Source organism: Symphodus melops, assembly GCF_947650265.1.
Source record: "Symphodus melops genome assembly, chromosome: 7".
Taxonomy (NCBI): domain Eukaryota; kingdom Metazoa; phylum Chordata; class Actinopteri; order Labriformes; family Labridae; genus Symphodus; species Symphodus melops.
Window position 1 is genome coordinate 28631886 of NC_136697.1, and position 21290 is coordinate 28653175.

General features: G+C 38.8%; 2 protein-coding genes across 4 annotated transcripts in view; both read left to right on the plus strand.

The window, feature by feature from the left end:
• The window catches only part of LOC306827327 (cytolytic toxin-alpha-like), a 44580-nt gene that overhangs the window by 13711 nt on the left and 9579 nt on the right, over window positions 1-21290 (plus strand). The gene's annotated exons all lie outside the window — the stretch shown is intronic.
• On the plus strand, window positions 589-15120 carry LOC306827323 (cytolytic toxin-alpha-like). Of its 3 annotated transcripts, XM_079349046.1 has the most exons (7): window positions 590-704; window positions 827-1914; window positions 2231-2545; window positions 4576-4901; window positions 7136-7248; window positions 8185-9906; window positions 13428-15120. In XM_079349046.1, the coding sequence occupies exons 5-7, from the start codon at window positions 7149-7151 to the stop codon at window positions 14153-14155; spliced, it is 2550 nt and encodes an 849-aa protein (XP_079205172.1). In that variant the 5' UTR covers window positions 590-704; window positions 827-1914; window positions 2231-2545; window positions 4576-4901; window positions 7136-7148; the 3' UTR covers window positions 14156-15120. The 3 variants fall into 3 exon arrangements, with proteins under 3 accessions (XP_079205173.1, XP_079205174.1, XP_079205172.1); XM_079349047.1 differs by lacking the exon at window positions 4576-4901 and having other exon boundaries at window positions 589-704; XM_079349048.1 differs by lacking the exon at window positions 4576-4901 and having other exon boundaries at window positions 589-704; window positions 7141-7248.

Below are 21290 nucleotides of genomic sequence, written 5' to 3' on the forward strand. Positions count from 1 at the left end.
TATTTTTTCAGATGGATAATCTTTACAGATGAACACCATTTATATGAATTGTAGATGATGAGCTGCACCTGGAGACCAGACCTGCTGCAAATCTAGACCGGGGGAGGAGACACAGGAGGAGCAGACAGAAAACAAACAATACACACAAGTGGGAGGGCACTAACTCAACCAAATCATGACACAGAGCAAAGAAATAATTATATCATTTAATTTTTTTTATGTCTACAGATGAATATTTTGTTGTTTCAAAACACGAGAAAGAAAATCAATAAAAAAGAAAATAATATAAAAATGATTATAATTTCATTATAAATATTAAGGATAAGTGTGTGTGTATTTGTATGTTAGTGTGTGTGTGTGTGTGTGTGTGTGTGTGTTCGAGGGGGTTTGGAGCTGCTGCACGCTCTCTTGTGGTCAATGAAGGAAACATGCAGCAGCCACGTCACAGAGTGAAATTTCAGCAACAAAAACATAAAAGCTTACTCCTAGCGTCCATGTTTGCTGCTGTTGTTTCATCCAGAGGACTTGAATGCGTCATTACGGCTGTACAACAGGGACGTCCGATGTTTCCGAGGAGACCTTGAAGGCAGCAAAACTCCCGCCGAAAGTCGGACAGACGTTCTGTCATTCTCTCCCTCTTTGATGTTTAAGCTAGCTTCTTCAGTTGGGATATTTTCTGCCTCCAACATGATAAAAAACAAGCGGTAAGTTGTTTTTAACATGTACAGGACTTTTGTTGTTGTGTTTGGTCGGTAAAAAGAGCTGTCAATGACGTTTAAAATGGAGGAAATTTCGCCTCATTTGCATATTGTTTGACTCCCTGCAGAGGACAGAGAGGGACTCCACTGACCCCTGAGCTACTTTAAAGGTAAGTAAAGATGATTAAATATAATTTAAAATATTATTTGGTACATTTAAATATGTCCTACAGTCACCATGTGGCATAAAGATACAGAATAAACACCTGATTCATCATTAAACACATTTTTTTCCCTGAGAGATTAAAAGATTCACATCTGTATTGATACAGTATATGAAATAGCCTATTTGCTGTATAAAACAGTTGATTTAATCTTTATCTTTTATTACTTTGTGTGTTTTTTTACTGTAAGATCTAAATTATAACCTAAACTATGTTAAACAAAAAGGCATAAAGGCAAAACAAACTATCATAAAAATGTCAAAATTTGATTTATTAGAATTTTGAGCACTATAGTGATGCTTGTAGCGCTGCTGCTAAACTTAATTCGAAATCAACGCCAGCAACATCAGAAAAATAGAAGTGAAAAAGATAAATACCAAATAGAAACGCAGGAGTCGGTGATGCTACAACACCAGATCCAGACATTGACGATGATGATGCCCAACAAACAGGTAAACTAACTTCATTTTACATTTAAATGTACTTGTTAATACTGCTTATTTGTGCACCTAATAAGAGCTGTAATGTTACACAATATTTTTAACTGTACTTTCAATATTATTCATTTTGAAACTGTTTTTGACGAGGAGAAATTGTGATCAAAGCTAAACTGTAACGTCATGTGAACGGTCCTGAGTTATACTGAGAGATGTTCTTAATTTGTATATTCAGTGAGTTACCCAGAACTTCCACCAGATATGTAGAGCGTGCTGTAATTATAGATTACTGTACAGTCTGGACAGCGTATGATAATACGATGTATGTGGTATAAATCAGAATAACAAAGAACATACAGTCATTGATCTGAACAGCCAAAGCCAAACCTGCTTGATCTGTTCTGTGATTCATTCCTGTGCTCCAGCATCCGACAACAATAAGCTTTGTGTATCTGCTACAGGTGGCTGCGGACTGACAGAGCTGAGACGCTGCACAGCGGAGCCAGTGAAAGCCAAGCGACAACCTTCAGTCTGGAACAAATGAGATCAATGCAGGTGGACACTCAGGCTTCAAACATTAATATTTACAGTCTATGGTGAAGGCACACACATTGAATAAAGTACAACCCTTCCAGCTCTGCTGTGTTAATGGAGCGAAGACGGGTCAAACACGTATCTGGTTGGATTTAGGGCCGAGTATTAGGAACAGCTCTGAGTAAAACCCAGTACAGCTCATCACCATCACAGCGGAGACTCCAAAGTGACCCTGATAAAAGATACGACCTATCTAACAGTTTCTATAATGAAATGAATAAATACTAATTTCATTATGTTTTCTCAATCTGTCATTCAAACTTTTTGTATTTTAAAGGTTGGCAAACCTGGAGCATGAACTAATGCATACATAGACTTTGAATCCTTCGATCAATGAGTCCAGAATTGCTTTAAATCGAAAATCAATTCTGAATCGAATCCTTACCCCAAGAGTGAAATTGAATGGAATTGATGTTAAGAGAGGCCTTTGACCAGACTATCACCTTTCAAGTCCAAGGACAAGGATCACAGCTAGGGATATTACCTGGAGTACAGCACTCGGATACTTCTTCCATTTGCATACAGTTTGATACACTACAGGGGACAGAGAGAGACTCTGTCCATTACCACTGAGCTCTGAGCTACTTTACAGGTAGGTTACGATGATTTAATATGATTTCAAATTTTATTTAGGACATTTAAAGATCTCCTATGTTCACCTAGTAGATATAATGATACAGAATAAACACCAAATTTATTATGAAATGTATTTTTCTTCTTGAGAGATGAAAATATTCACGTCTATATTGATTAATGAAATATCTGCTGTATGAAACGGTTTATTTAACTTGGACTACTTTTTGTTTCTTACTGTAATAACTGACACTGTAATATTGACTGATTTTTCTGTGAGCACATTTTGTTTACATTTGTATTTTGTTGTATTGTTGCATATATTTTGAGAAAAAAGGTAAGTACACTGTACAACTCCCAATTCAATTTAACACAGCTCTCTGAGATCTTCCTCAGGAAAATGTGGTGAAATCAATAAAAGTCATTATCACCTGTTAAACAACCCAAAACATGTCCTATAAATAAAACCACCACAAGAGGGTGCCATATACCTCTGGAAGCAGAGGCTCATTGGACATGCACTAAGATCTCCAGACCTGGCAGAGATTTATAAATGATATCTAATTAATACACAGATGTAGTCCGGGTCTAGACATGACAGAGTTCTACACTCGCAAGACAAACAAGTCTATACTCAGGTCTCTGTAAAGACAGCATGGTGACAGTCTGTGTGAGAGAAACATACAAAAGAGAAAAAGGAAGTCTGAGGAGAGAAAACTGTAAATCCATTCACAGACAGAAAAAGAGAGAGCTCTATGATTGGAGAAATGTTGTTTTATTAGGTGTTGATTCCAGTGCAGTTTAAAGAGACAGTTACAACAATGATTGGAGCGGAGTGGACAGTTTGTGATCCACTTTTCAGTGGTAAGACGTTTAAACAATCATATTGGATAGTATTATCATCATATCTAAACCCATTAACGTGAATTAAAGCATGTTAGTGGATTATCCCTCACTAAATTAGTAGATTAAGGGATCATTAGCGAATAACAGATGAGGCTAGAATATGCTAACAGTACTGGACATGTTGCGAGAGCGCGCGGATCTCGGCTCAGCAGTTGGCGTTTTTAGGAATTATTTTAATATCCTAGTTTGTTGCTCTTATGTACTACTTTACCTTGAAGCCTCGACCCTGCCTCACTTTGATTGGTCGGTCTGGGCCGAGTGTGAATCTCGTCAGGAGGACCAATAACTGCCTTTCATAAAGATATCGCTGCTGCCTTGAACTAGAACATCACTATTGGTTATTAGGAGCGGTTAAAGAAATCCACAGTTTATTCAGCTTTTATACCTTTAAAGTTATTGAGTTATTACAGTGTTGAAGTCATTCCCCTCTATGGTCAGATCATAGGCTGTTAATACTGGAAAGGCCTCCTTCACAGCCGTTACCTGGAGGGGACTCTCCTTGGGTCTCTCACACCCTAGTGGGTCCTAACCACTTTAAAGCAGAGTGTCCCTCCCCAGTCTATGTGTCCCTCTCTGGTATTGGAACAATGGGGACAAAAAGCTTCTTACCTTAGTCTTCTATCCCTTTGGTCCGTCGTGGTCCAACAAGAGAAAAATATAAGATCTAAAAGGAAAAGGGTTTTTGTTGGAAAGTCCTTACAATGGAAGGTTTCCTTTTATTTTATAATAACACAATTGATTAAACACAGAGATTACAAAATAAAACAAATCCTACAAAAGAGTGCTATTCTCACAGTGAGTGACTAGAGCTCAATAAAAGAGAATATAAGTCAGCTGATCACAGGTGCAGAACGAGTGTAGAGCAAAAGTCAAGTCCCAAAGAGGAAGAAAACTGCTTCACTGGTGTTCTTACCAACATCACCTGAATAACACTCACCAGCCAACCCCAACATTACAGCCCTGATCCTCACCTACAGGCTCTGACCTTTTCACTTTGGAAAGATTTATGTCATAAAATTTGAGCAGGATTGGAATATATATATGTTTTTTGTGCATTATTCATTTCCAACGTCAGAGTGACTACAAGTCAAACCATTTCTGAGAAATCAGCTGGTGTCTCGTCTTTTATTACACTGATTAAAGATCAGGTGGAGTTTGATCCTCAGAGCCAATAAAAAGGCAGAAATCGTAGAACATCTTCAGAGGATCACACACCTTTCTACTGTAAGTACACTGATATGTTTTTTTATTTGTCTCTAAGTTCCACACAGAGCAGAATAAGTAGAGTTAAACTGTTGTAATGAACCAAATATCGTGTTTTCAGGTTCCATGAAGTTTGCCTTTTCTTCTCTCTGCAGGTCCAGAGTTGCGATAGCTTTCTGATGCACAAAAGTTTGTTGAACATCTGTTGGAGCTGCACGGACCTTTGAGGGCGCAGCCGGCCTCAGAAATACTGCTTCAACAGAAAGGTAGGTGTCGATCAAGTTACAGAAATCCATGATTTCCTACAGGTCAGCTGTTGGCCCAATCAAACCTTAGATAGTTCTTGTGTTGGGCTTTAACATTTTAGATTTGGAATGTAAATACTCCTGAATGTCTGCTGCATTTTATTTCGATTAAATGACGTTAATGTTGTTTTCCATTCAAACATCTGTGAGATTGTGTCTGCTAAATCCAAATGTCTCATTCTTATCAATGTTAGATTTTAGGCAAACCACACCTTATGTCTTCAAAGCAATTTAGTGAGCAAACTACACTTAAGAATCAGTTTAAGTGACAAGAAGATATAACTGAGTGTCATCTGTGTAAAGTTAAATTATCTGTTTATACTTCTTTAGTGACCAAGAAGACAATCCAAGTTAGAAAGTATGTGTGTCAGATTTACTGTCTTCAAGCTCCCTGGCTGTTGTCTGACAATGATTTAGGAAGACTTGTCCATGTTCATGCACAGTGGCTGACTTTAGGTTTTAACAAAAAGATTCATTGAGGTGATATCTGAAGGGTCCCTAGATTGCATTTCATCCAATGTTACACCTTTTTTTGCTCAAAGCAGGACATGTTTCCTGTGTGCCTCTAAATCCTGCTGAATTATACTGACACAACAACTAGAAACCAGAACAATAAGAAATCTGGATTTATATGTGGATATCTGTTTGCTGAAATAATCAGACCTCCACACCCTTCTTGTCTGTGTTCTAACAGATAACTGTTCTTATCCCTTGTCTAGTTACATATTAAAGTTAATGACACTGTATGGCATCAGGACAAAGGAGAGTCAATAAACAGTTATTGTCACACCTTGCACATAGGTCAAAATCCAGACACTCCTTGTTGTGTTGATAATTTAGCAGCCATATAAATTAATTGGTACTGTTCATTCTCCAGTTCTCAACCCATCAAATTTAATCAGCAGTTCCAATGAAGTAGTTTGTCTTCATCCTCTCTGTCTGTGTATTTCTCTTCATCCTCTCTGTTTCTGTATTTTCTGTAAGACACCTTTGACTTTTGACCTTTGACTTCTGGTTCAGAGATGACTGATCCCACCAACTGAGCCACATCCGCACGCTCTGGCTCACTTTTACTCAAAGTTATTAGTAAAGACTCAAATACACTTGCTGTTGAACTTCACATACATGTAAACAAACGGCTGCGTCGAGAAGATTAACGTTCACATACTTGCAGTTGCACAACGTGTGTTACCTCTAGAGGGAGCTCACAAGGGAACACAACATCAGACCGTGTCAAACACAGAAGTAGAAAACATTGATTTGCATAAGTAAACAAACACATCTGATTACGGGTGGACAAAACAACCCATCATCACTGTCCTTACTCCGTTTATCCATCATTTTCCACCGAGCACGGATGTAACGTTCTCAAACTTGTTTCTAAAAGCTTCCACGTCGACTTATGAACAAACAATCTCTCAACAGTTATTGAGGCACGCATGTTTGTTGCAGTTTAACAACAACAAAACATCATACAGATGTGGGTAGTTAAGGACTTTATCTATTAAGTTGGTTTCCAAACTTTTCACCATTGTTGTGTACAGTTCTCTGGTGTTTCTTATCACCATACAGCTCTACTCTTCCCCGAGTGGTTTTATGCATCTTGCAGACACGTAGTGTTAATTACTGAGGAAATGCACAACCAAAGCTCCATTATTATGAATGATTTTGGCAGTTTTCTTGATTCTAGTTGTTATGTCTCTATGTGGCAGCTTTGTAAATCTTTGTGGTCATCCTCCGTGTCTTTTCATTCATTTATTGCTGTCTCAGCGTCCTGCTTGAATTGAAAAATCACAGGCAGTGTTTCAGTACATTTGCTCAGGTGGGTCAGGTTGTTTCTAAAGAGTCTTTAGATGTTTTGAACTTTCCAAGAATGAGCGTTACTTCTTGCTGATGATCTGTTTGACAAACATTGTTTTAAGATCTCTGTGAAAAAAAAGGTGTGATATATAGATGTTTTTCATATATCGGCCACCTCGAGTGATGAAATAGATTTCCACTTTAAATGGTCCAATAAGATCTGTGCTGTGGCGATTAAAAAAAAACCCCAACTATTTTCCTGTAGTCATTTTTTTAATGCTTTGTTTTTTAACAAAATTCTGGTGTTTCTTTTGGTTTGCCAGATAATATGGAACACTTCAAGGTATAAATGATGTCCCAAACAATCTTAACGTGCTGTTTTCCATTTTGTGCAGTTAAGACCAAGGAATGGCCTCTGAAGCCGGTGAGACGATGGAGGTGGCGGCTCTCGGTCGGCCTTTCGGCCTCGGGATGTTGTACGACTGCCGCAAAGACTTACTCGTGCCTGGTACTGTAGACTGAGATTTAAATGATATAATGATTAAATAATATCATCCAATAACATTTCCATGTATGTTGTCCCAGTGTTTCCCTTAAATACAGTATATAGTTCTGGCGGGGGGGGGGGGAACCATCCAGACACTTAAAGGATGGTGTTCATGTATTTCTTTTAATGACAGCAGCCAATATAACAACTGAATAATTATTTGATATTGTAATTTCCTGTCCAGCTTAGCTTTTGTTGCTTTATCTCTCGTATCTGAGCGCCCCTGAATGCATCATGCCCACAGTGCATCCCCAGAGTGACAGCAGAGTGACACACACAGAAAAGTCTGAAGTCAACTAAGCTGACTGTATTAGCTGATGGTTGTTACGCTCTTTATATTACTGCATGGGCATCAGTGAGACACAACTACACACACAACTCAAACTCCTGCCTCATTGGCTCTTTATATTTTCTATGTTTTGCTCTCGTCTGCTGGTGAGTCTGCTCACCTGTGTGCGTGTATCAGGGTGAAACTCCTCCTTACACGATGCAGAGAGCAGAGGATAATTGTAAACATGTGACCATGTAGAGACAGATGTAAGCTAGCTCTAAGCTAACTCTGGTGCAATACATCAAATGTTTAATATTGTATATGGTCCCTTTGACAAATGAAAGTTAACTTAATCAATCGACACAAGGATATTTAGTTTGTTTAATAAAAGGACAAGGTACATACCTGTTCTATTGGAAAGGTATTCTTAAATAACTTCTGTTTTGATCTGTTGCTATATAGAAAGTAAAATTAAATAAAATTAAGTTGACCATCAAAGGGGGTCTGGGGGGGAAATTGTTGACATTGGCCACTAATTTAATGGTTGGGGAAACACTGGGTCCTAACTGCTAGTCCTGTTATACTGTCCTAAAAGCAGAACTTGATTGTTGCTTCTTCTTTTGCAGGAATCACCCTGTGGGACAGTGATGACCTGATGAATCATGTTCGAGAACGATCACAGAAATATAATGAATTTGAGATTGTTGCCTCTGAATCTATTGAGGATAAATCCTCTGCACTCGATGTTAAAGCATCACTGAAGGCAAGTTTCTTGGGGGGACTTGTAGAGGTTGGTGGATCAGCCAAATACATGAACAACAGCAAGACTTCCAAAAACCAAGCCAGAGTAACACTGAAGTACAAAGCAACTACTAAGGTCCAGGAACTGTCGATGGATCATCTTGGACCAGGAAATATGAAGCACCAGCATGTTTTTGAGAAAGGTTTAGCAACACACGTAGTCACAGCGATTCTTTATGGGGCACAAGCCTTCTTTGTCTTTGACCATGAAGTTTCTCAAAAAGAAGATCAACAACACATTGAGGGAAACTTGAAGATAGTGATCAAGAAAATTCCTTGCCTTTCTATCGAGGGTGATGCTTCACTGAAAATGGATGAACAGGACAAAGCTGGTGTTGACAAGTTCTCCTGCACTTTCATTGGAGACTTTTCTCCTCAGAATATGCCAACATCATTTCAGGAAGCAGTACAAGTCTATCAAAGTCTGCCTAAACTGCTGGGAGCCAATGGAGAAAACTCAGTACCAATGAAGGTCTGGCTGCTGCCTCTGACAATGTTAGATTCTACTGCTGCTAAACTCGTACGTCAGATAAGTGAAGGTTTAGTTCAAGAATCACAGAGTGTCCTGGAGGACCTCATTGAGCTGGAAATGAGGTGTAACGATGCACTGAGAACCACCACAGCACATCAGTTCCCACAGATCAGCAAAAAGATTAAAACTTTTAAAAGTAGGTGCTCTGAGTTCAAACTGGAATTCCAAAAAACTCTGGCAAAGAAACTTCCATCGATCCGAGGAGGAGGAGAAGAGGAGGCTGTGCTCGCAGATGTCCTGAGGAAAATACATTCTTCTCCATTCAACAGTGAAAACCTGAATGAGTGGATGGATTGTAAAGAGAGAGAGATCGACACATTATTGTCTTTAACAGAGATGATGAAGAACACAAAGGTTGTACCATCTCAGAATGACCTTTACAAAGAAAGTCTAGGAGCAGAGCATGCTGTGTGTTTTGTTTTCACCTCACTGGGAATCAATGAACCGTACCTCTCAGCTTTGTCAGACTACTTAAGACAAAAACCAGAAAACCCTGAAGATCCACAGACTCAGGATGTAGAGAAGGAACAATGGTACGCTTCCAGAGAAGTAGCCAAATCAACGAGGAAAAAAGCAAAGCTCTTCAGTGACTTTGCAGAGGCCAACCAGGAGAACAAGAACATTAAGTTCATGGCAGTTGGAATAACAAATGAGACACAGAAAGGTTCGAGCATCTACCTTTATAAAGACAGCTTTCTTGACAATGAGAACTTTGAGCCGCCTTCAAAGCCTGAAACAGTCACAGTCAGACACGTAAACCACAACAGTCTGACACTGAAGATTGATCCACCAAAGTTTGGATCAGAGAGCGTCACCTCCTACTCTGTTGAGTACTGTGTCAGTGGAGAGGAAGGATGGAAACAACAGACGGCATCAAAACCTGGAGAGGTCACAGTGGGTGATCTGAGTCCAAACACAGAGTATATGATCAGGTGCAGAGCAGTGACCTCTGTAGGTGTTGGACCAGCCAATCAGGTCAGCGGAGCCATTAAAACCTCTCCTGTACAACCTGAAGGTAAACCAAGTGTGAATGATCCTATTGTATCCCTTAAGAGTGTTTTCATTCTTCCGCCACTCTTCAAATTTCTGTATTACTCACAGCACCATCTGTTGACAATAGGAAGTCACTGCTTCTGAATTAGCACTAGCTACAGCTACAAAGTACATGGTATCCTCCTCTAAAGGGGTGTGGACCGTCCTAACACCGAGGCCATACGACCATTTCAAGCTCAAACGTCAAACACTTTCCCAATACAGACATGTCGTTCTCCGCAAACAGGAAGTACTTTCTTGAGGGGCTTAATATAGTCGTAGACTCACCAAACGTCACACACATGATCACAGTAAGAAAGTAAAACTTGTCATGTGGGTATAATCAGTGGGTGTGGCTACATGGCTCAGTGGCATTATTTCTGCACATTAACCGTGTCAGGACCTTCATAAAATCCCTCACAATGAAAGTCAAAACATTACAGGAAGTCCACAAAGTTTTTTGAAAGCAAGAAAAATGCTTCAAATTAGCATTTCACAGGTTACCTATTTGAACGAACTTGTCTGAGGGGTTCAGTCAATGATCGTAAACTCAGTGTCAGTGTGTTCGAGACATGTTGAAGATCTCAACTTGTGCTCTGCACATTATTTCATCAAAGGGCGTGGCCACAGCGTTCAAACTTTGATGTCACGGCGTACCCCTTTCAACCATTCCAAAATGCCTCCACATAGAGGTTTTCTTTTCTGACATATATGACAATGTTTATGAGTTAACCATGTCAGCACCTACATAAAATCACTCACAATGATATTCAAAACATTACAGTCCGCCATATTTTTTGACTGCAAGAAAAATGCTTCAAATTAGCGTTTCACAGGATACTTATTTGAATGTATTTCCCTGAGGCACACTATCAGATCATCACAAACTTATTGTCAGTCTGTTCTTGACATGTTGAAGATCCAAAGTTATGTGAAACCAAGATTTTACATAAAAGGGCGTGGCCAACACACAACACACCCCAACATGCACGGCGTGCTTCGGGCCCTTCATCACCATTTGCAGTTCTAGTTGTATCTGCCTTCTCATCGTCCTCCTCACTCCACTCAGCTCACAGAAATCAACAGTTCAAACTACAAACTAATCACATGATCTCAGTTTTCACCTGCACAGCCAGAGGCCGCCTTCCACACATTTCCATCCGTCCTCAGAGCTCTCACAGGCGAACACACTCAGCGCACACTCCTGCTGTCAGGCAGAATGAGACACACAGACTCTGACGTGTCTGACCTCTGACCTCCTCTGGACATAATATGCTGATAAACATCCAGTGTTTCAGGGGCGATGTTGATGCTTGTTTGTGTACGTACAAGGACATAGGACGAGCACGCAAGGGAGAGCGAGCAGCAGGTCACTGGTGCAGTTCACCTGACGGCCATGTGGTGTCACTACAAACGCAGTATTTTTGAACGTTACATATGGCACCTTTAAATTATAACAGAATTTAGTTTGTCTGTATAAATAAAGCAGTTTCCTAAATACCCTCCTAATGACGGCTTATTGATAAAAAGTTAGGAAGATGTTCAACATGAATTATGATCTTAATGTGCTCTGCTTAATTCAATTCAATTCAAAAAACTTTATTTGTCCCCGGGGGGCAATTCAAGGGCTCACAGAGCAGCAAATAACAACAAAAACATTTAACCAAGATAAACAAAGAATAAAGTGTCAAAGAAGAATAAGTGTCAGAGTGTTAGTGCAAAGTTAAAGTTAGATCGAAGGAAGAGCAGAGAGTAAAGTGTCTAGATGTTAGCACAAGTTAAAAAACACAAGTCACAGAGTTAGATTCAGAGGACAGTCAAAGGACATGCATGTAAACAGATGTAAACAGACGTGATGTAAACAGACATGATGTAAACAGACATGATGTAAACAGATGTAAACAGACATGATGTAAACAGACATGATGTAAACAGACATGATGTAAACAGATGTAAACAGACATGATGTAAACAGACATGCAGTAGACTATTGAAACAGATGTAAACAGACATGATGTAAACAGATGTAAACAGACATGATGTAAACAGATGTAAACAGACATGATGTAAACAGACATGCAGTAGACTATTGAAACAGATGTAAACAGAACTGTAGTGCATGTCAGACATGATGCATATATGCAATGAACAGACTAAACTATAGAACTATAGTACATTAATTAGAGTGTAAATATAATATATAACTACAAGTCTACATGCAGATACTAAATAATAAAGTGATAATGGCAGATAATAGAACAGACTAAATATGTACTAGCTCTGTATAAACAAAGAATAATGTGACTGTAGTGATGTGATGGATACGATATGAGACCTAATAGACAGAATAAAGTGGAGTATGCCCTTATAAGGGAAAAGTAAGCAAAAGCATATTAAGATTATAATTCACCTACAACCCTTTCCTTCCTTCCTTCCTCCCTCCCTCCCTTCCTTCCTCCCTTCCTTTCTTCCTTCCTCCCTTCCTCCCTCCCTCCCTTCCTCCCTCCCTTCCTCCCTTCCTTCCTTTCTTCCTTCCTCCCTCCCTTTCGTCCTTCCTCCCTTCCTTTCTTCCTCCCTTCCTTCCTTTCTTCCTCCCTTCCTTCCTTCCTCCCTTCCTTCCTTCCTTCCTTCCTTCCCACCTTTCTTATAATAAGTAGTATTTAGGAGCTAATCAGGACAAACTCATAGATAGAGGCCTATTAGCTTTAAATGGTCTAAAGTCGGCCTCGACTGATTTGAGGTTTTTGGGGGCCGATGCCAAAACTGTTTATAAGGAGAAAATATTCCTGATATATTTGGTTGATATCTTTTATCTATTTTCAGTCTTTATGGATACAAATAGTTATACTGACATTTATTGCATTGATCTTTTCATGAGGTAATAAAACACATCAAGATTTATAATGAAGACAAGCTTTTTGTTAAAGTTGAACAAAAGCTTTTATGGAAAGAAATAATTATTTAAAAAACTATATAAAAACAAATAATGAATGTTAATTGAATAAACCTCAATATTTCAGTGACAGTCACATGATCGACCCAATTCATGGATCGGGCTCTACTATAAAGCTCTCAATAACACGTATGATACTAATGAACATGCTAAGAAGTAAGAACAAGCTCAGGGTGAATATCATGACATTAATTTAAAGTGTTAGCGATACTTCAGACTGCTAACAGCTTTATTTGCACTCAGTAAAGTTCATGTTTTTAGTCTTTGAGCCCTGAAATATTTAGAAGATCCTGGATGTTGTTGCTCTGTTGACTTAGTTTGTAAAGTTTTTAAAGTATAAAAAATAGAAATAGTAAATAATCATTAAGAGCTCCACAGATAATTTCCTCTGGACTCGTTTGTTCCAAGTTAATCCAACAGGATTAAAGCGATCAGACTAGATTTATTCTTGAATCCTAAATCTGCTTCTTAAAAAACAAGAAAACAAAATAACTGGAGAAGATCAAATATACACCAATAGCCCTTAATGTTGTTCTTTTTATTTCTATCAGAACCAACCATTTACAATAACGAAGAGATCCGGATCGTGATGGTGGGGAGGAGCGGACTTGAGAAGAGCTTATTAGGAAACACCATCCTGGGAAAGAAAGTATCTGAAATCTCTATGACCAGGCAGTGCTCTAAGGAGTCTGGTGAGGTGGACGGACAGAAGGTTTCTGTCATCAACACTCCAGAGCTGTTTAACACTCGTACTGATGAAGAGACGACACGTAGAAATATCGCCCAGTGTATTACTTATGCTTCTCCTGGACCCCATGTCTTTCTGATTGTCATCGAACTGGGTCGATTCACAGAAGAAGAAATGAAGTCGGTGGAGGAGATTCAGAAAATCTTTGGAGAGGACGCAGACAAATACTGCATGGTTCTCTTTACCCGGGGTTACAGGCTCGAAGGCAAACCTACTGAGGAGATCTTGAGTGAAAACACAAACCTGCAGGATCTTATAGCCAAATGTAAGGGCCAGTACCAAGTTTTTAACAACAGGTTCTCTGATGAATCTCAGAGGAGAGAGCTGCTCAACAAGATCAGAAAAATAATAGAAGTGAACGGAGGAAACCATTACACCAATGAGTTGTTTCAGATGGTAGAGAGGAAGATTCAAGAGCAGAAAGAGAGAATCCTTAAAGAGATAGTAGAACAAATGCACAAAGAGCTGGAGGAACTTTCAGATGGTCGAGAGGAAGCTGGAGGAACTGAAGAGGAAAATAAAAATAGTTAAAGGATGCTAAGAAATAATGTGCAAAAAAGTAGAAAAAATAAAAAATGCAAAGAGACTGAGGAAGTGAAGAGGATGAGCTTAGAAAGACATGAAGAAGCCGTCATCTGATAAACCTTGTGCACCTGCTTGGTCAGCTTCTTCTTTTCATTGTGTCTGACTGTAAGGTGCCTTCTCAGCTGTGAGGTCAGGCTGTGTGCACCATATCCTGAGTACAACTATAAATGAACATTTCCTTTATAACCAAGAAAAAGGGACAATTACAAATATGTATGAAATCAAGAGTCCAATTTAAATGTCCGACCACTTTCTTCACTAGAACCATCATGTCATTTCTGAAAAACATTAAAACCTGTGTCAACAAGTCTGCAGCTTTATAAGCTCAGAAAACTTTGGTATTGAATTTGTGATTTTTCCTTCTTATTTTAACATAATTATTATTTTTGGGTGTTTAAAGATCATAAAGTTATTTGTAATTCTTGAATTTGTTTTTACCATATTTGAGTTTCTTTCATTTATTACCATTTAATCTGTTTATCGTATAATCATGTCTGCTTTTTATTGCTTTCACATATTATTCATGTTTGCATCTTTTATATAATCCTGAACCGATGGTGATTCAAACCTGTCATTTGATAAGTTCTGCAAATTCTGAAGTTGATGCAGCTGCATCGTTGATGTTTTTTTCAAGGTTTTGGACAAAGAGACAGTTTGGTTGTAAAAGACTTTGATACGATGATCAGGAGGCTTTTTTTACTCTCACTAAAAGACTCCACGTCACTCTGATTCTTAAAATTCACTTTTTGGGACTTTGTCTCTGAGACTGAAATCTTTGAACAAAACTGAAGTGTCCACAAACTCGGGTTCAAAGTTTTAATCTTCATTTTTATATTTTGCTTTATTGATTTGTGTTTTGATTGATTTTTAGCTTTTTGATTGTTCAATAAATGTTCTTAAGACTTTACAAATCATTTCTGACTGTTTTTTTTAAATAGATGTTAATTGTCCACTGAGGTAGGCAACTTTTCTCTAAAAAGCCCCTCACACCACAAAGGCTTTGAGCCTATGAAGGATAAAAGTTGCTATTTAACACTTTTCCTATGTTGTTTATAGAAATCTGACTCCTCTAAAGAATTACCTCAAATCTCTCTGCGCATTCTTTTGATGGGATGAGAGGAATGACTGGAGACGTCTCTTTCAGGTTAACAGAGTTTATTAACCTGATGAATCAAGAATAGAAGTTACAGAGTCTCTGGGTTCAACACTACGTGTCCCTGACAACAGACAGATGCTGGATCAGTTCATGAAGTCTGAGCCCCGACTATCTTTCCCTGAACCCTTTTATACACTAGACAGAGAATATCTAACCAAATAATGCATTCAAGAATGTGCTGTTTCCTTCCTGCGATTGGGGCAACTTCCAAATTATGCGTCTTCAGATGAGTGGTTCCCCTTCTCTCATTGGTGCATCATATTCCCGAATCCTTCCACCTTCTGTAGGGGAAGACACATCCTGCCTGGCCTGTTTCTTATCACAAGCAGACATCTAGTCTAGTAACCAATTCCTTTTAAGCAACAAACCATTTAATTGATTAACTATCAAGGCCCACTGAACCTATAAAAGTGGGTGAGTAATTAACTGTTCAGGGCCTTAAACTAAACCTATGTTTGAGTTGGTGAGTGATTCAGTTTAAAGGGCCACATCAAACACATGTTGGAATGTGCATTCACTCCTACAAGCCCTCTTCACACAAACACCTTACTGAAAAGTATGACAATTTTATTAACACACAAACCTGGAATAAAACATGATAAAATAACTGGTATAATATAAATGTAAGTGAACATCATTCAAACTGTAAATATCAAACCTTTCCTTTGGACCGGGTGATGAAACTTTATTGCAGTAAACACTTTGATTATAAGCAGAAAAAGGCCTAATATTCTATCAACTCCCCCTTTTGACCTCATTAAACATGAGGTCAATATAAAAGAGTCTTCTTCATAAGCATCAATGTTAAGTTCCTGAATAACAAGGCCTGAGCATTAACATGCAATCAAGGGCAATAAGCCCTGACAAACTGAATAAGGTAAGATAAGATAATCCTTTATTCATCTGCAAACTGAGAATTTTACAATGGTGGGCTTCATTTTATTACCACTCACATCCTGGGGTTGTGTAGTCCAGTCATCTGGTCTGGTAGTGGTGAAATCTACCTGCATTAAAGGAATTAATCATTTACGTCTGTTAAACACATGTTGCCATTGAAGTCAAGGAATTTCAATGGTGTTGGAGAGGTGAAGATATTGAGAACTTGCGAGATCACTGCGCCTGCCTCTGAATCCTAAGAGAAAGATAGCACAAGAGAAAATGAGAACAAAAAGAGAAAAAAATACAAAACAAAACAAAACTGTCCTGATCCATTCTTAAACATGTCATAATAATCATTAAACAAAAAATGAGTATTAATTTATTATTATTATTATCATATTATACATATAGAAAGAGAAGCTACTTGTGGCTTAAAGTTAAAAACACAAAAAACATCTTGAGAGAAGTAATCAGACCAGCAGATCTTAGTGTGCTACCATCAGTCTTTCACACCATCTCTACAGGCCATTTAAATCTCAAATGACCCTCAGTCAGAGGTATAAAGAGAACTAAAATATTCTTACAAATAAAGGTACTGTTATTTATTCATATTTTACTAAAATACTCAAAGTCAGTCTAAACATGCACTCAAATGAAAGTAAAAACTAGCTAATTGAAAATCTACTGTAAGTAAAAGTTACTTATTACTGTCTCTCTTTTTTTGTTATTCATTGAAGGAAAATATTTACAAAGATGTATCCTGCAAACATATTGTTTTGTACCCCATTTACAAAAACAAAATATAAATAGACATAAAATCTCCTCTCAATCTCTCTGTCTCCAATCTCTCTCACCTTCATCTGTCTCATCACTTCCTGAACTCTTTCTCATCACTTCCTTAATTCCTTCTTTCTGCACTTTCACAAACATCCTTCTAACTGCATCCTCACATCCGCTTTCTCACATCCACCAACAGGTTCATCTGAACCACTTTAACTTTCTGTCACCTTCTTTCACTCACTATTACCTTTAAATTCTTCCTTTAGGATCATTAAAGTGTCTATCTATGTCACCTTTTGCTGCTTTCAATGCTATATCTAGTTTTACTTTTTGTGATGATGAGAATCGTTTTACTTTTCCAGTTTAGTCAGAGGTAAGTGGTACAGTTTCTCTGGATGTCTAAAACAACAGACATCTGTAAAAAACGTTCTCACCTCTAAATGAGCAAGAAATACATTTGACAAATTAGCCCTTAGTTTTACATATTTCTGGACTTGTTCTTCACAGATGTGAGAAGTAAAGGTTCATTTAGTCAACTATGTTCATGCCTTCTGCAGTGTAAACAGTGTGAGGATGGAACAAAACTATTTACAACTTTGTTTGTCTGAGATTTGTCACGGTGAATGCTTTAGATAAGGATGAAGAAAGTCACACTATGTGTTGTCTTTACAAGAGCTTTTACAACAGCCACTGCATATATTGTGCATCAATGCCCGTCTATATCCCCCTTTTTTCTGAAAAAGGGCCGCATTAACAACACCCCCTTTTTCAGAAACATCTAAAAAGAATGGAGTAAAATAATCAGAGAATTAAAACCATTCTGTTTGTTAGAGGTCAAATGAACAGCAGCTACAACACGCTCTGGGCCCATAAGAATACAGAGAGAGGTAATACACCAATGAGAGTTAACAACATGCTTCAAAAGCATCATGATACACAAAGTTGGGAGTACGAATGTAATTTAAAGTGACGTGGTACAGGTCTTTTGGAGGGACTAAAGGCTGGATGGACTGCACCCAAGTTTTCCAAAAGATGTAAAAAGCAAGAATGTCCCTTTTTTCAAGTGTCTCTGGGAATAGTCGTTGGTGTACCCGTGAACTCCACTACTGGAACACATTGCGATGAAGATTGCAGGTTGTGAAACATCACCAGTGAGAGTGGAGTAACATAGTCTTGTGTCAACCATAGAGCTGCATGAATTCAACAGTCTTTGTGAGGAGGGGCTCTGCCAAACCCTCTCCCTTAAAGCAGTCTGGATGACCCTTGACCTTTAACCAGGCTGCTGTCACACCTGGGTGGCTCCTTGTCCATTAGGAGTCAGGTACTGATAAGAACCATGCTGCTTGCTGCTTCAGAGGGCCCTGTGAGGGAGGGCCGGAGCAGCCCACTTGTCCTGGGCGGTGTCTGGCCCAGTGGTCGAGTGTCCCACAATAAAAACATCCTTGATTCTGTGGACCTGGAGAAAACCCACACCAGCCAAGTCCACCATATCTCCTGTAACCACACCTGTACAGATTGAAATTGTACCCTGTACTCCTCCCATAAGAGTGATACGACTGCTGTACATATGGTTGCTCTAGATGAAACACCAGAACGTATTTAGATGCATCATAAAGTAGCTTCTGCCTCTTGAAGCTGCATCTTTAGGAGGTGCAGCTCTAAGTCTTATTAACTCTATCATCTGCTGTTTGCTGTTGTTTATGTGAGCGTAAGTGATGTAAGACGTGTATCTCCCATCTGGTGAGCAATACACTATTAAAACCAGGCATTTCAACTAGTTTTGCTTTTACTGATTCTGGGAGGCCTGCTACTAGGACTGCTTGTTTGAACTGAAGCGCCCCCCCCCCCCCCCCCCCCCCCCCTAGTACAACCTCATATCAAGAACATGCCAACAAGTGTAGCACCATCTAAGTTGACTTCATTTTTGTGTACAGTTTGTCATTGATGTCAGTTAAATTTCCAGTCTAATTCTTTAAACATCACTCGTAAACAGTCTAGAAATAGTTGAAATGTCAGCAAGGTGAACATATTACGAAGTGTAAATGAAGCTCTGGGGCCAAAATAAAGTCATTTTTGGTTTTCTATTTTAAGAATGTAAAAAACAAAGTCAGAATGGGTTGTTTGCATAATAGATGCATGCAAATAAGTACTAGTGATCTACGACAGCTACCTCATTTCCTATGCTCCTTGAATCAATCAATGCTTAAATTTAGCTATATAATATGTCTATATAACAACAAGAGAAACACTATAAAACATGAACACATTTAACTACATAAAAACAAAGCAACAACAGTGAGGACTGTGGGGTGATACTGAATGGGCTAAGAAAGGGTGGGGCCTATTCTCTCCTGTAAAACACCCTATCTATTCTCTCCTTTAAAGATACTGATCAACCCAGTGCACAGAGTCAACAAGCACACAGACCAGAGCCCCACTCTTCCAATCAACAGCCAAAACCCAAAATGAATCTTCTAGCAGTTAAAAAGGAACTCCTCCTTTTAACTATGCAAATGTATAGTTCATCTATTTTAAACCTTTTAGAAGAGTTATAAAAGATTTTCTCCTCTCCTTCAGTAAATGTTCCACTATTATTGCCTATTTAATAACACTAAAATTCTATTTATCAATCACACTCAAACAAAATAATTACACAGGCCTTCACACACATGATTTACCACACAGCACACAAACACACACATCAACAGACATCAACAGCACACACACACACACATCTACTCAGCACAGCACTCACACACACATCCAAAAACTCCTCCCACACACACACACCTACTCACAGGTTTACCAGGGAGAGCTAAAGGTGTTGCTCAAAATACCGGTAACAGGGTAGAAGAAAAAGCCCCTACCTTTCCCCTTTCCACTCTCTGAACCAGTTAGAGAAAAGAAAAAGGAGGTGCAATGAATGGAATAAAAAAAAAAAAAATATATCTCTAAATATTTGTCCTTGAACTTAAGGAACAGAACTTCTGTCCAAGTTAACACACAACAGAAAACACTATATACACGTGAACAGCAGAAAATGAATAGACGCAATGCCCTATTTGGAGTCCTAACTGGCAAGCTTCTACAGCAGTCCTAATGACAACTGCGGCCAGTCACTGGGGGTTCTATCCCAGACTCACAAACAGTTTTAATACACTTCTGCTGATTCACCGCCTCCCCAATGATCCCACACACAGTTCTCTGTCAACTGAAATGACCAGCGCTCAACCTGTTGCCTTCTTTACATTGTCATTCAGCGTCAGAAGAAAAGACCCAGCCCAACATTCAACCCAGCTAGCTTTCTCCTCGCGCGGCTTTCTGCTCGATCGCTTTTCTCCTCGCGCGGCTTTCTGCTCGATCGCTTACTTGTATTCTTGATTCAAATTTCTAAATTTAGACATTAACACCGTCGATACCCAAACCAGACAACGATAATTTAGGTTTTCCAATGTGCATAATTTTATGGAAAAGGTTTGTGTTCACCTTTGGTTTTTGTGAGGCCTCTCGATGTCTGGATAGGTCTGGACGTTGTACAACAGACTTCAATGCAGTCCTTCTACTACCTTAAGAAATTAATACATTTGAATGAAACATATTTTTAAAAACAATTCATAAATTAATCAATACTTACGTCCTCCGTCAAACCTCATCCCCCATCGTCGGGGTCACCAAGTGAAGGATATAAGTGATGTTATTGAAGGATAAAAGTTGCTATTTCATCCTTTTCCTAAATGTTGTTAATAGAAATCTGACTCCTTTAAATAATGACCTCAAATCTCTGCGCATTCTTTTGATGGGATGAGAGGAATGACTGGAGACGTCTCTTTCAGGTTAACAGAGTTTATTAACCTGATGAATCAAGAATAGAAGTTACAGAGTCTCTGGGTTCAACACCACGCGTCCCTGACAACAAACAGATACCTGGTCAGTTCATGAAGTCTGAGCCCCGACTATCTTTCCCTGAACCCTTTTATCCACTTGACAGAGATTATCTAACCAAATTATGCATTCAAGAATGTGCGGTTTCCTTCCTCCAATTGGGGCAACTTCCAAATTATGCGTCTTCAGATGAGTGGTTCTCCTTTCCTCATTGGTGCATCATACTCCTGAATCCTTTCACCTTCTGTAGGGGAAGACACATCCTACCTGGCCTGTTTCTTATCACAAGCAGACATCTAGTCTCGTAACCAATTCCTTTTAAGCAACAAACCATTTAAGTGATTAACTATCAAGGCCCACTGAACCTATAAAAGTGGATGAGTG

Bases quoted from the DNA above. Each gene is read 5' to 3' on its own strand.
- LOC306827323 (XM_079349047.1), top strand. From the start codon at position 7,149: ATGGCCTCTGAAGCCGGTGAGACGATGGAGGTGGCGGCTCTCGGTCGG. The intron at 7,249-8,184 runs GTACTGTAGACT...CTTCTTTTGCAG, and splicing joins CAAAGACTTACTCGTGCCTG to GAATCACCCTGTGGGACAGT. The intron at 9,907-13,427 runs GTAAACCAAGTG...TATTTCTATCAG, and splicing joins CTCTCCTGTACAACCTGAAG to AACCAACCATTTACAATAAC.